The sequence below is a fragment of the Apostichopus japonicus genome, chromosome 14 (genome assembly GCF_037975245.1).
Source record: "Apostichopus japonicus isolate 1M-3 chromosome 14, ASM3797524v1, whole genome shotgun sequence".
Taxonomy (NCBI): Eukaryota; Metazoa; Echinodermata; class Holothuroidea; order Aspidochirotida; family Stichopodidae; genus Apostichopus; species Apostichopus japonicus.
In genome coordinates this window covers 7,038,651-7,053,786 of record NC_092574.1, presented here as the reverse complement: position 1 = coordinate 7,053,786, position 15,136 = coordinate 7,038,651, and the positions used below count along the sequence as shown (strand labels likewise).

General features: G+C 37.3%; 1 protein-coding gene across 3 annotated transcripts in view; it reads left to right on the top strand.

The window, feature by feature from the left end:
- LOC139979620 (uncharacterized) overlaps positions 1-15,136 on the top strand; it is a 53,364-nt gene that overhangs the window by 21,216 nt on the left and 17,012 nt on the right. For all 3 annotated transcript variants that reach the window (XM_071990596.1, XM_071990597.1, XM_071990598.1), the window contains 9 exons: positions 130-354; positions 739-957; positions 1,999-2,223; positions 5,802-6,050; positions 7,248-7,361; positions 7,853-7,978; positions 9,424-9,546; positions 11,131-11,253; positions 11,456-11,581. In XM_071990596.1, the coding sequence (XP_071846697.1) occupies positions 130-354; positions 739-957; positions 1,999-2,223; positions 5,802-6,050; positions 7,248-7,361; positions 7,853-7,978; positions 9,424-9,546; positions 11,131-11,253; positions 11,456-11,581 (1,530 nt within the window). The remainder of the gene's footprint in view (positions 1-129; positions 355-738; positions 958-1,998; positions 2,224-5,801; positions 6,051-7,247; positions 7,362-7,852; positions 7,979-9,423; positions 9,547-11,130; positions 11,254-11,455; positions 11,582-15,136) is intronic.

The window sequence follows — 15,136 nt, the reverse complement described above, 5'->3', positions numbered from 1 at the left end:
CATGAATTTCAAATTAATACTCTAAATAAAAAATGGAATTCAGAAAATAAACTGCTTTCTACTTCTAAAATCAAATGATCTCATATATTTTATATTTCTTCAAGTTGTGGTTTTCTTTGGTTCATTCAGCAACAGCAAACACTGCACCTATGCTTTCTGGTTGTCCAGTTGGCACTGTTAACAGTTTCACAACATCCCCTACTTGTAATGATGCTGAACAAGGTAATCTACAAGTCACTTGCAACCCTCCAGCTGGAAGCTCTTTCCCACCGGGAACTCCCTGTACTACTGTTGTATGCTTTTGCTCAGATAATCTTGGCCTATCAGATGTCTGTTCTTTCATTGTGTGTGTAGGTAAGAATAAATACAAGACTTGTGTGACATATACAGTAACCTCATTGAATTTCATTTTATTTTATTTTCTGTAGAGCCAAGGGAAATAGATGAGAACATTAGGCAACATAGGTCATTGGTGACACACTATGTATTGTTTGGAGTTATATCCAGTTTTAAATGTCATTTCTTCTTGTACTTTTATCCATCATTTGTTCAAACAAAAGCACTTCTTATAACTAAATCTAGAACACTAATTTAGGCCTTTATGCATGAATTTCAAATGAATACTCTAAAAACACAACAGTGGAATTCAGAAACTAAGACTGCTTTCTACTTTTTAAAATCAAATAATCTTATATATTTTATATTTCTTCAAGTTGTGGTTTTCTTTGGTACATTCAGAACCAGCAAACACTGCACCTATGCTTTCTGGTTGTCCAGTTGGCACTGTCAACAGTTTCACAACATCCCCTACTTGTAATGATGCTGAACAAGGTAATCTAGCAGTCAATTGCAACCCTCCAGCTGGAACAACATTCCAATCAGGAACTACTACTGTTACATGCTCATGCTCAGATAATCTTGGCTTATCAGATTTCTGTACCTTCAGTGTGTTTTTAGGTAAGAATAAACACAAGACTTGCATGACATATAATCTCATTGAATTTCATTTTGTCTTTGTTTGTTTTCTGTAATTTAGTCAAATGAAATATTTGAGGACTTTAGGCAGCATTGCACCTTGTTGACGCACTATGTAACTTTTGGAGTTATATCCAGTTGGAGACCCCAGTTGGAGAACATTTTAACCTTCCCAACCATACCATTAACGACATGTCCCTACAGGGGATTGAATCCTTAGGTAGCCGTCCTGACCTAGTACGAATCAGCAGAGAGAGGCTGTGGATGCAATGCCTTCGCACCATTCAACCTCATGGGCTGAACATTCAGGAAGGACATGACTAACTTTTCTTCTGTGTCCCACTCCTTCTCCCTTTGTTTCCCCCCCCCCCCTTCACTCACCTTTTCATAGCTCTCTTCCCCTCCTTTTTTTTCCACACATTGCTGTCTTTGTCCCTCTCCAGTTTATTCCCTACCCTGTTCGTTTAATCCTCACTTTGTCCCTCCACTGTTTATCTCCTACCTCTCCTCTTCCCCTGAAGCGTTCTTCTCTCCATGCCTTGTCCACTTATAATCCCCTTTCACCCATCTCATTGTGTTCACCGTGCTCATTGACCTGTCTGTATTCTGTGCATGTTTTTGTCCCTTCTGTTACTGTACTTTTACTTGTCATTTAGCCTCTGAAAAGATGATCCTACAAGGATCGAAACGTCAGGCCAACTTACTTTTACACATTCTATTACACAGGCTCTCTAGTGGATAAGCAGTTTGCTAACAGTTTTATTTTATTTTTATTTTGGAGTTATATCCAGTTATATATGTCATTTCTTCTTAAACTTTTATCCAGATTCTCAATGTTGAAGCAAAAGCACTACTTATAATTAAATCTAGAATACTAATTTAGGCCTTTATGCATGAATTTCAAATTAATACTCTAAATAAAAACAATTGAATTCAGAAAATAAACTGCTTTCTACTTCTAAAATCAAATGATCTCATATATTTTATATTTCTTCAAGTTGTGGTTTTCTTTGGTTCATTCAGCAACAGCAAACACTGCACCTATGCTTTCTGGTTGTCCAGTTGGCACTGTTAACAGTTTCACAACATCCCCTACTTGTAATGATGCTGAACAAGGTACTCTAGCAGTCAATTGCAACCCTCCAGCTGGAAGCTCTTTCCCACCAGGAACTCCCTGTACTACTGTTGTATGCTTTTGCTCAGATAATCTTGGCTTATCAGATTTCTGTACCTTCAGTGTGTGTTTAGGTAAGAATAAATACAGTTCGTGTAGTTGCATACTTTATGTTCATGGATCACTACAGATGCAAGAATGTCTGCAGACATTGAATAAGGGACTATTAGCCAATCAAATCACTGGAAATTTGGACAAGCATCATTGACTATATTTTAGCATGAAAGTCTTAGTAATGGAAATTGTTAACACTGTACATTGCGCTTAATCGTTATGATTTATTTTTTTTCAAACAAATTCAATCATCGGTAGGATTGGAAGAAGTTTTTGTTCTTTTCAGAAGTTGTGGATAGTTTGAAAAGAAGAAAGAAAGATGTTCATTCAAAAAATTTTTTTTATATGTTTTGCATAGGCCTAGTGTTGAGTGTGTGTACTTTGAGTTTGTTATGTAATACAAAGTTTGTGTCCGCCAGATCCAAGCAATTTGAAGATTTTGAGTCCCTGGCTAAAACATTGGGTCCCAGACACAGAATCCTGCATTCATAAGAATGCTGAACTACTACTGTTACATGCTCATTCTCAGATAATCTTGGCTTATCAGATGTCTGTACCTTCAGTGTGTTCGTCGGTAAGGATATACAAGAGTTGCGTGATATATAACCTCATCGATTTTCATTTTGCCTTGTTTAGTCAAGGGAATTAGTTGAGGACATTCAGGAACATATAATTGGTCACATGATTACACACTATGTAACCTTTTGGGGTTTAATCCAATTATAAATTTCATTTGTTCTTATATCTTGTTTATCCAGATCTCTGCATTGAAACGGAAGCACAATCTTCTAATTAATTCTAGAGTACTAATTGAGGCTTTATGAGTAAACTTCCCTCACTACTCTTGATTAGTTGTAGTCTTGTCCGCACTGCCAGACTATCCACGATTTCCCACACGAAGACAATCTGGTTGAGTTGGGTAGCGATCAGTCGGGCAGTGCGCGATGGTCTTAAGTTAATATGACTTGATCATGTAGTACAACCAGCATCACAGATTAATTAACAACCTTCTCTAAAAGTTTGCCTAAAGTAAGCAAAACTCATTTAGACTTTTTCACTAATAATTGGATGATATTTTGTCTGTTTCTTGTTGCACGTTAGAGGAGCCATCTCTTAAACACATAGCATTATCAAAGCTATTATTAACTGATTTATCATGATGAATTGATCCTGGAATCTGATAAAGGTGTAAATCAATTTGGCTTCAGTTTCATTTCAAATAAGCAAATAAAGAAACTCCCCCCCCCCCCCCAAAAAACAGATAGATAAATTTAAAAAGAGAAAATCCAAATATCCAATTTATTTTGCATTCAATTCATATAAGATGGAAAGGTTTCAAGAGCGGCAGTTTTAAGAGTTGTCACAATCTTGCACATTCACAGTTCACGTGAATGATATTAAGTATTTGCTCCCATAGTGTGCCATACTTTGTACAACAAAATGACCCTTTCTTCAGAAACACGTTGAATTTGAGTTTTTTCATAGTCAAAGCATGGTACCTTGATTTTATTTCCATGTTGTACTTTCCTAAACATATTACTTTAATTAATGTATGTTAATTGGTTCCAGTGTTTGTTGCTTGGGATATTGATTCCTTGTCAAAAAGGCAAAGGGAATCTATGCGATGATGATAGTGTGTGTGTGTAGTACTGTGCGGAGTTGTTATTGTGAGGAAGCTATGTCTTAGAAACACAATAACCCAATATGTATGGGGTGGATGGTCGTAATATGTGGTATGTAGCTTGCACCTTATAGATTACAATAATGCTATTGCAGTTGGTGGAGGTCAAATGTCAGAGTCAACAGAGGTCCAAATTTTTTAGGTAGTTAATAGTAGGTAGTAAAGTAATTATAATACTCTATTTTCTAATCATTTAAGGAAGTTTGTTTACATGCATGTCGGCAATGACTTATATGTGTAATTTGCAATTAAATATAGTCAAAGAATTTTGAGGTTTTCCCACTTTGAGGTGAAATCAAACCCTCCTGGTAAAAACCAGTATTAAGCTTTTAGTCTGAGAGGATTGATCTTTGTAAATTAGGTTGGCATCATATTGACATGACAAGATTGTGTGGCTATATTAAAAGGAACGTTTGTACCCTCAATTTGTTGTATATATATTGTCTTTGTACAGTGGGTGTTACATGATAATTCATGGGATAATACATTGAAATGGATGAGGGTAAACAATTGGTACCTCCTGATGGATGACATTAAGTAGAAGTTTAGTCTTGATACCACAATTTTTGTTTTTAGGCTTGAATATGTGATATACGTTTTACATCTTGTATGTCAAAAGGATTTCCCAGATGCTTCATGTACGTAGGACTGACTGACAGTTACCTTGGACACTTGCCAAATTTCTCACAAGAGAAATCTTGTATTGGATCTGTCTACCAATTTAGCTATTATTACAGCTTTTAGTGAACGTTAGACTTGTTGTTTCACTGCACTCCCAAATTAAGTTGCAAAATGGGCACAAATTGTTTTGTAAAGAAAATGAAAGGGGGAAGTTACAGAGATGCTCTTATTTTTCTATGTTTGGTAAAGTTTAGCGTTAATCAGTAACTGAGAGGCCATGCAAGATCATTTTTATTTTGTGTAGGCCTATATGTGGGCTACTATCACTTGGTTATTAACTTTTGTTGACATTTTAGTAACTAATGAGAAGGGATAGTCATGGCAAATGGAGAATGAAATTAGAACGCTCTGTTGAAACTGTAAAAGGTTCTGATGAACCATTGTTCACCATTTAGTGATATAAATGGAAAATGGCAATACTGATAGTATATTGTAAATATCACAAATAGACAATTAAGAAACTTTGCTAAAGTAGACCTAATTTCTCAATACCATCGTGCTTGTTTACAAATGAAAAGAAAAGGAATTATTTTAAAGCTTATAATGTTGTATAACAGGATGGTTTCTCATCAACTGAAGGTTAAGTATAATTATGTATGGTAGATTTCACCTTCAGCCTCAGTTATGGTAGTATGGAAACTCTACAAATCATAGCTTCAGAATTACAAGGAAAACATTAAAAACGATATTGTGTATCGCAATGACTTTATTGACTAATTATTGCAAAATTTTAATTCCTGAAGTAGTTTTTACTCATCAAAATCATTTCAAGATCTAATTCAGAATTAGCATCAAAGGTGTAGGAAGCAGTTGATTTCTATAGTGTTAATGAGACCAGCCATGTTGGTAGATGGTAGGTAATTTTAAATGAGTACCTATCGTGTAAGTTCTCCATTATGAAACTAGCACTGTGTATTATTCATGTAGTAATCAAAAGTCGTAATACCAACAAAGTCTATCTATACTCATCACAAACTCAATAATTGAATTAAAGGGATTGATATAGATAGACTTATTGGTCAAATTTGTCAGGTTTTTCTTTACAATATATTTAATTCATTGATGGATTTGAATTGCTGGTAAGAAATGTCTGTTAGGTTGAAATGATTGCTCCATGATTGATAGATTAGCTCATTGGCTGATTCATGATATTGGTTATTGCCAGATATAGTGATTGATAGAAGTTTGCTCTTCAATCTTCAGTGTTCCAATTGGTTTCACGTTCCTTCTTTGCAGGTGGACCTCCCACCATAGTGTTCTGTCCTCCAGATCAAGCGGTGACAGTACTGACAGGAGAGTCGGGTGGTGTCGTCAGCTTCCCAACTCCGGTAGCAGAGGATACTTCTGGTTCTGTGTTTGTTTCTAACGATCCTCAGTTTTACAGTGGCTTTTATTTCCCTCTCGGTGATACAACTGTCACTTACATATTCAGCAATGCAGTACCTCTGACTGCAACTTGTTCATTCACAGTCACAGTTAACACAGGTTTGTATAATGTCCCACACAACCATAATGACTGCTCTCTCTCTCTCTCTATCTCTAACTTAAAGAGTTGTAACTTTGGAAAAATCTGATGAAGAACATATTTATGTATTATATGATTTCAGACTGGAGACCGGTGTGGTTAGAAACATTTTGTCAAATTGACAGTTCTGTCAAATCCCAAACAAGTTTGGTCCTACAAAACTTTATGTAAAATACTTTTACATTACATTTTAAGACTTTCCTTAACTACATCATCTCTGTTACAATTTTTGTGTGTGTGGAATTAGCAGGTTACGCTCTGACTTTCTGTCATTGCCAACAAATGCCAAGTAATATTCCATCAGATCTTGCCAAATCCAAATTTCAGCCTTCATAATAGGCTACCGATATATTCTACTTGTTTACTTTTCTAAATGTATTCTAAAATCTATTGTTGCTAATGATAGTTGTCATCTTTTCCAAAATAATACAAGCTTAGATGGACATGAAAACAATCTTCTTTCCTTGGTGCATGAGTTGAAATTTCCTTAACTGCTGGAAAGTTTGATTACGTTTTTAGATGTTTCTCGAGGCACTAAGAGAGTGTAAAAGCTATGTTATTGACCAACTGGTACCTTTCTCATTGCTTCGTCTAAGGTGAGAACAGGCGGTCTTTAAGGAGAGGCGCTCCATTCTACTTGTTAGACTAGTTCAGTAGTGTATGATAAATTTGGAATCCATGCTCTGTAAATTTGTTTACTGTCTGTTATATTCTGGGTATCCCGCTATAAAGTTAAGAAGACTTTCACCTTGCATTTGATCTGAAAAGACTAAGTTTTGTTTTTTGTTTGGTTGTTTTCAGCTAATGCATTAATCTAAAATATTTTACTCAATATAGCAATATTTCAAAGCCATCAGGCAATCGCCTACACTGAATGTTATTTACAATTTGGTGCCAAGGTAGCAGTAAATGGAGTTTGACAGAAAAGTTAGTAATATTAAAACAGAAGTATTTAGGGAGAGTCTTCCCATCCTCGTACTACTAGTTACGAAGAGTCCTCTAATTGTGCTTAATTTAAAAGCATGTAACAATGTTTCGTTACGTCTTGTTTTATATAATATTCTATATGCATTATCTGTTGTATTGTATGTTAATAATGAACCTTCATTTTGGGTGGTTAAAACGAAGTGTTGTTTCATTTGTGTCTTTGTATGTAGCTTCACCCTGTGACAGTAATCCCTGTTTTAATGGAGGAGTCTGCCTTGCAGTGGATAACAGCCGATTCTGGTGTGTATGTCCAGACTGTTTCATTGGAGATACATGCAGTGTCTGTAAGTTAAAAAACCATTACATCACTCAGTATTAAGCCTGATTTGTTTTAGACTTAAGCAATCAATTAGCTGTGTTTTTAAATTTAGCTTGCATTTGCCAGTCGGCAGCAAGGACTTTTCAGCTACGAATCAATAAGGTAAAAAGTTACAGGCAGCATTATAGGTATAGACTGAGCCATTTCAACACTAACGCAGAGAGAGAAATAGACATTAGTTCAGTTCGGTCCACTTCAGTTTATTTCCAAAAGTGTAACGAAACCCAAACCAAAAGAGAAAAATAACAAAGATGTAGCAAGTATCAAGATACAAAATAGTGAAGGAGAGCTGAAGAAAAATTAGATGGTTTTACAAGGCAGCAGCTCGGACCTCTTTACAGAATTGAAAGCAAAAGATAAAGAAAAAAACAATTACAACTAAGATTCATAGAAAAGATGGAAGGAAAATGAAAATAAAGAAAAGGTTGACATAATGTGTGCTTTTTATTATTTCAGCTCAGGATCCATGTACTAATAATAACCAGTGTCAGAATGGTGGCCAATGTAGAGTATATGCTGGATCATGCACTCAAACATTCTGTGAATGTCCACCTTGTTTTACTGGTGCTAATTGCCAGATATGTGAGTATTATCAACGTTTGCAGCTTGAGGGCTCTTCTCCTTTATGTAGATCTTGCTTACTGGTGGACAGTTGAGTATCATACCATCTACAAGAACAGATTGGTTTATAGTTACCAGTCTCTTGGAAGTATGATGGGTGTTCTAAAGAAGGATATATAAGTCTGGCGAATGCCAAGTATGAAACATATCATAAGTTTTGGTGTAACATGTTCTGCGTTTTGATGTTTCTATGTGTTGTCGACTACCTGTCATAGTCGTAAAAAAGACAATGTGTTAACGAAGCTGATGTTCAATTGGGAAGAAAGGAGTTGCATCGGGAAGGAGAACTGTGTAGGAAAGGTGAAATGGCAGATGTGACTGTTTCGTTGCCCTATATCATTCTTCATATTGTTGTTTCTATAGTCTGTCATAACCTATGTAGCGAAAATCTACGGGTTTCATGTATTTAATTTAAACGTCCGCTGAACTGTGGGGAGGCAACAAGCCATTTTAAAGCCACGCAACGGTTACAGAATAGTTTTATCATTAACTTGTGTTTGGGTGTTCAATCGTGCTTGTTACGGACAGGGAATATATTAGGTGTGTCAGTTGGCCTCATCGGTCGCGGCTCATCGTAGGACTGTACAGGTAGTCTCAGATTGGTCAAGGCCTTTGCACAGTGTATGTACGGAAGTGAGAGTCCACAAGGGTTACTTGTAACGGGGTATTTAAATAAAAGTTTCTCCTGGATGTGTGTCGTTTGGCTGCGAGAAACGTATGATAGAAGCACCGATTTTTAAAATATGTATTTTCATAGCGCTGTACCGATACCTGCACTGCCCAGAAGCTGCGTATTGCACAACACCTGCGCTGCCCGGGACCTGCCGATTGCCGGACACCTCCAGCCTGAATTATTCAATTCCTGTGCAGTGCCCGACCCCTGCGCTGTGCGATTGTAAGGCTACGACAGTCATGAATGGTGCCCGATCCTAGCGCAGCTATGTGTTACATATATATATGTACAGTATCTAAACTAGTGTAAAGAATCATATGAGAATTATATACTTATTAACTTTACCCTTTAGCTGTGTGATGTCCGGTTTCTAGTCTTTCTTGTACCTCCCTCTTACCTACCCCGCCCCTCCGGTTGGTTCCGTGAGAGGGAGTTTCCCACACCTGGACGTTGGTAGCGTTACAACTGGTAATTCATGTAATAACATTTTTAATACCAGAGGTGGTGAAGGTAAGTGGAAGAGATTGATGATAAATGTTCAATACAATTTATGGGTCTAACTTGTTCTGTATATGGATGGTATAACTTCTTTTGAGCTGGCGATCTCAGTTGGTGGCATCTATTGTGACACTGAGGTTGATGTCTAATGAAGGCTGGAGGTTAAGGGAGAGTTTGATGAGAAAGATGTTACTGTTTTCAGTTCCTAATTTGTGATTTATTCCTGTCTTATCAGCTTCCAATCCATGTGATAACAACCAGTGTGGCAATGGTGGTGGCTGTGTTCCAAGTGCAACAAACTGTGATTCCTACACCTGTGTCTGCTCAGGGTGCCAGACCGGACCATTCTGTCAAGGGGGTGAGTTTGCTAATCTTCCGATAACATTGACTAAAATAATGGATGTCAGATTGAATGACAGTCTGTCAAGGAGTAAGTTTTGTTGAGGTGTATGTAAATTACTTCTGGTTGTCTTAAATCTCAGATGTGTAACCTGCTTCATAGTGATATGGGAACATTGTGGTGTGGGCAGGTTGGGGATCTGCATTGTATTCTTAGTATATGTCAGTCTCTTACTAGTCCTTTAGTGTCTGCTAGTTTTTTCGGGGTTTTTTCTCTCCTGGAACTTCTTTTCCACAAGTTTTTCTTCTTTAACCCTCATGGTAGTCTCCTAAATCAGTCAATTTTCTCTCCCCTGTATGTTGTACTTTCTGAGATTTAAAATATATTTTCCTATTATTTTTGTCAATACTGATGTTATCACTCTTATGTTTAATCTATCTCTTAGTAATGTTTGATTGTTACAGGTGATTGATTCAGATAAAAACTGAAGTGAATTGAATATCTGGTACTATTTTTTTTAAATTATCAGATTTCAAAATTGTTGCCTTGAAAATAACTCTGTTATAAATAAATAAACAAAATAGGTGCTAGAATTTAACCATATGGATTTTTATCTGAAATTGTAACTCAAAATGTAATATTCAATATTTATCCTTGTAGAACCCTCTACTAGAAAGCAAAGCAGTAGAACACTATACTAATATATTCAGTAAAATATATGATATAGTATAAATGCCTTATTCATATGCATTAAATAATGATGGTACAGTATATCATTATATGACAGCGCAATTGCGATATATTCATTATGAATATATCCTGTGACATTAATTAAAACACTTTTGTTGTGTCTCTTTAATATGTACAAATATGTACAATAGTATTGTGCGGTACTGGCCAATTTGCATGGCCAATTTTAAGGTTTTACTATTATTGTTACACTATTTCGTTGTGTCCAAACAGCGAATTTGGTTGTCGCAAAATGGGCCAAAATAACAAAGAATGATTAATATGCACATTGTGGGAGAGACATATAGGTTTGGTATATAAAACCAGCCTTGGGCTCGTAGAACTCTCCTTCTGGTATGTGCATAACATGCCTACTATATTTGTTTGATTTCAGTATCGCCAAAGTAATTGAGGGTGATACCAATTCAATCAGTTTACCTATTTTTTTTTTTTGGGGGGGGGGGTATTTAGTTATGCAATTTAGTTTACAATGCAATTTGAACTTGATGTCAACAACTAGTCATCCACCGAACAACCTACAAAGCTGGTTTTGTTTGTCTGTACAGAAACTTGGTTGTCTCAAACAAACGTTATCCTGCTTTTATAATTGTGGATAGGTAAAAAGTAGATGAAGCAGCCAAATCAACATTTTGCAGATGTCGAGTGAGTAGTGCATGCCATATATCATAGTGTATTTCATCAGTGTGTATTACAAATATCAAACAATAAAAGGTTGTTTACCTAAAAAAGCTTTAGAAATGTTAATCTATTTAGGTGGCCGTGATATTAGAGAGTCTGCTGTGTGACTGTTACACGGCTCCTGGTAGATCCACCACCATGTCTTATCATGTTTAAACCTTTTGTACTTTTCAGTATTCAACCCATGCTCAATGATTCCATGCCTGAATGGCGGTACCTGTACTAACATTGCTGAATCCTGTACCAGTTATTCCTGCCAATGTACCGGCTGCTTCACTGGATACAATTGTCAAACTGGTAAGTATGAACATATGAGAGTTGGTGACCACTTAAACGGGACTAGGTCGTCTAAATTGTTATTCAATACACAAATTTGAGAAACTTAGTGGGGTCGTTGAAGCGATAGATAGAAAATAGTGCAGTAAAGTTGGTTCAAAGTCTGACACAGTTTGATAAGATGATTGTTTCATACTAAGTTTGATTTTTTTTTTTTATCTAGTGATCCCTGATCCATGCGTGGCTTCACCATGTTTGAATGATGGAATATGCCAGAGGGTTGCAGGAACATGCTTGGGCTTTACCTGTAGTTGTCAAACTGGATTTGGCGGTGTACTGTGTGGAAATAGTAAGTGTTCCTTTTTATCTTTAGATTCATTTAGTTTATGGCATAACGTGTGGTATTAACCGTGTTCAATATTTTTCATGGGCCTACTTTCATTACTATTGCAGTGTTAGATTATTCAAACAAATTACACATTATTAGTTATACTGTACTTGCCCAGAGTATCTCTAATTGGTCATACTCACCCTGCCCAGAGTATACTCCATTGCTAGAACTCTCCCCACCCAGAATATATCTAATTGGATATACTCCTCTTTCCCAAAGTATCTCCAATTGGTCATACTCACATATAACTAAATCACATCGGTAGTTGCACATCGGTTACTGAAACTACATTCCATAAATCGGATTGCTCCCAGTATGCCATTATGTAAATACATTCCGGCAATACTTCCCATCTATAAATGAACATTCTATGGTTATTCAGTGGAATCCTCTAAGCAACCTTGTTAAACTGTATTGTTTTGGTGTACTATAGTGCTTTTTAAAGTTTGTGACATCATTGAATTAACTCCCCTTTAAAAAAGATGATGCCTTAGTGAGTAAAACCAGTAATGTGTAATAGTTAGAGAAAGTTAGTTTGAACAACAGATCTGGGGGAGTATGACCAATAGAGATTACTCCCAACAGGGATAATTATCATCAAAAGAGGATATATCCAACCAGGGAGAGTATTATCTATAGAGGATACTCTCAGCATGGAGAGTATTATCAGTAGAGCATACTGTCAGCATGGAGTATGATCAGTAGAGGATACTGCCAGCATGGAGAGTATGATCAGTAGAGCATACTGCCAGCATGGAGAGTATGATCAGTAGAGGATACTGCCAGCATGGGGAGTATTATCAGTAGAAGATACTCTCAACATGGAGAGTATTATCAGTAGAGGATACTGCCAGCATGGAGAGTATGATCAGTAGAGCATACTGCCAGCATGTAGAGTATGATCAGTAGAGGATACTCTCAGTATGTTGAGTATGATCAGTAGAGGATACTGCCAGCATGGAGAGTATGATCAGTAGAGGATACTGCCAGCATGGAGAGTATTATCAGTAGAGGATACTGTCAGCATGGAGAGTATGATCAGTAGAGCATACTGCCAGCATGGAGAGTATTATCAGTAGAGGATACTCTCAACATGGAGAGTATTATCAGTAGAGCATACTGCCAGCATGGAGAGTATTATCAGTAGAGGATACTGCCAGCATGGAGAGTATGATCAGTAGAGGATACTGCCAGCATGGAGAGTATTATCAGTAGAGGATATTGTCAGCATGGAGAGTATTATCAGTAGTGCATACTCTCAGCATGGAGAGTATTATCAGTAGAGCATAATGCCAGCATGGAGAGTATGATCAGTAAAGGATACTGCTAGCATGTAGAGTATGATTAGTAGAGCATACTGCCAGCATGTAGAGTATGATCAGTAGAGGATACTGCCAGCATGGAGAGTATTATCAGTAGAGGATACTGCCAGCATGTAGAGTATGATCAGTAGAGGATACTGCCAGCATGGAGAGTATTATCAGTAGAGGATACTGCCAGCATGGAGAGTATGATCAGTAGAGGATACTGCCAGCATGGAGAGTATTATCAGTAGAGGATACTCTCAACATGGAGAGTATTATCAGTAGAGCATACTGCCAGCATGTAGAGTATGATCAGTAGAGGATACTGTCAGTATGTTGAGTATGATCAGTCGAGGATAATCTGATCAAGGGGAGTTGGGCCAAAGGTTGATACTCTGAGCAGGGGGAATATGTCCCATAGAGGATATTCCTAAAAGAGAGAATCTTGATCAGTTGAAGATACTCTCAATACAAAGAAAGTATGATTAAGAGAGGATACTGTGAGCAAGGAGAGTAGGACCAACATAATTCTCTGATCGGAGGGAGTATGACTAGTATGGCATATCCTCAGCATGATTTGCAGGGAACATATGGCCAATAGATAACACTCCGCACACAGAGCTTACATGCCCTGAAAGTGTCCATTATGTACATAGGTTGCATCCAACAACCAGCCGTTTGTACTGAAGGGCAGGTTTTTTTCCAGTTGGTTAGCTGAGTGATCAGTCCCATCTATTCACACCTTAGTTGAGCTGCCTATTCGTCTATTATGCAACTCTTCACAACTCTTCAGCTAGTAGCCAAATCAGTATCAGATCAAGGCAGACATGGCAAGGTGTGAACAAATCAATTCTTCCAAACTAACGAGTCTGTTTGCAGGAGAGATAAAGTTTCAGTAAGTTGAGGTCAAGAGAGCTGAAATATACAACCTATGGTTAATGGACTAATTCTCGTCATGTATGACCAATATAGAAATCAATACTTAAAATAGAGAATATGAACAGTAAAGGGTACTCTGGATAGTGGAAGTATGATACTATAAGATAATGTGAACAAGGGAGTATGACCAATAGTGAATACTTCTGGCAGAGAGAATGCGATCAATGGAAATATAGCATCTAATAGAGGATATGCTGTGCAGGGGGAGTATGTCCTATTACAATACTCTGGGTGGAGAGTGCACACAATAAAGTATACTTTGGGCAGGAGAGCTTGACCAAGTAGAGATACTGTGGGAAAGAGGAGCATATCCAATTAAGATACTCTGGGTAAAGTATTACAAGCAATATAGTATTCTCTGGGCAGGGTGAGTATGACCAATTGGAGATACCCTGGGAAAGAGGAGCATATCCAATTAAGATACTCTGGGTAAAGTATTACAAGCAATATAGTATACTCTGGGCAGGGTGAGTATGACCAATTGGAGATACCCTGGGAAAGAGGAGCATATCCAATTAAGATACTCTGGGTAAAGTATTACAAGCAATATAGTATACTCTGGGCAGGGTGAGTATGACCAAGTAGAGATACTGTGGGAAAGAGGAGCATATCCAATTAAGATACTCTGGGTAAGGGAGTACAAACAATATGGTATACTCTGGGCAGGGTGAGTATGACCAATTGGAGATACACTGGGAAAGAGGAGCATATCCAATTAAGATACTCTGGGTAAGGGAGTACAAACAAGATAGTATACTCTGTGCAGGGTGAGTATGACCAATTGAAGATACTCTGGGAAAGAGGAGCATATCCAATTAAGATACTCTGGGTAAGAGAGTACAAACAATATAGTATACACTGGGCAGGGTGAGTATGACCAATTGGAGATACCCTGGGAAAGAGGAGCATATCCAATTAAGATACTCTGGGTAAAGTATTACAAACAATATAGTATACTCTGGGCAGGGTGAGTATTACCAATTGAAGATACTCTGGGAAAGAGGAGCATATCCAATTAAGATACTCTGGGTAAGGGATTACAAACAATATAGTATACTCTGTGCAAGGTGAGTATGACCAGTTGAAGATACACTGGGAAAGAGGAGCATATCCAATTAAGATACTCTGGGTAAGGGAGTACAAACAATATAGTATACTCTGGGCAGGGTGAGTATGACCAATTGGAGATACTTTGGGAAAGAGGAGTATATCCAATTAGATATATTCTGGGTGGGGAGAGTTCTAGCAATGGAGTATACTCTGGGCAGGG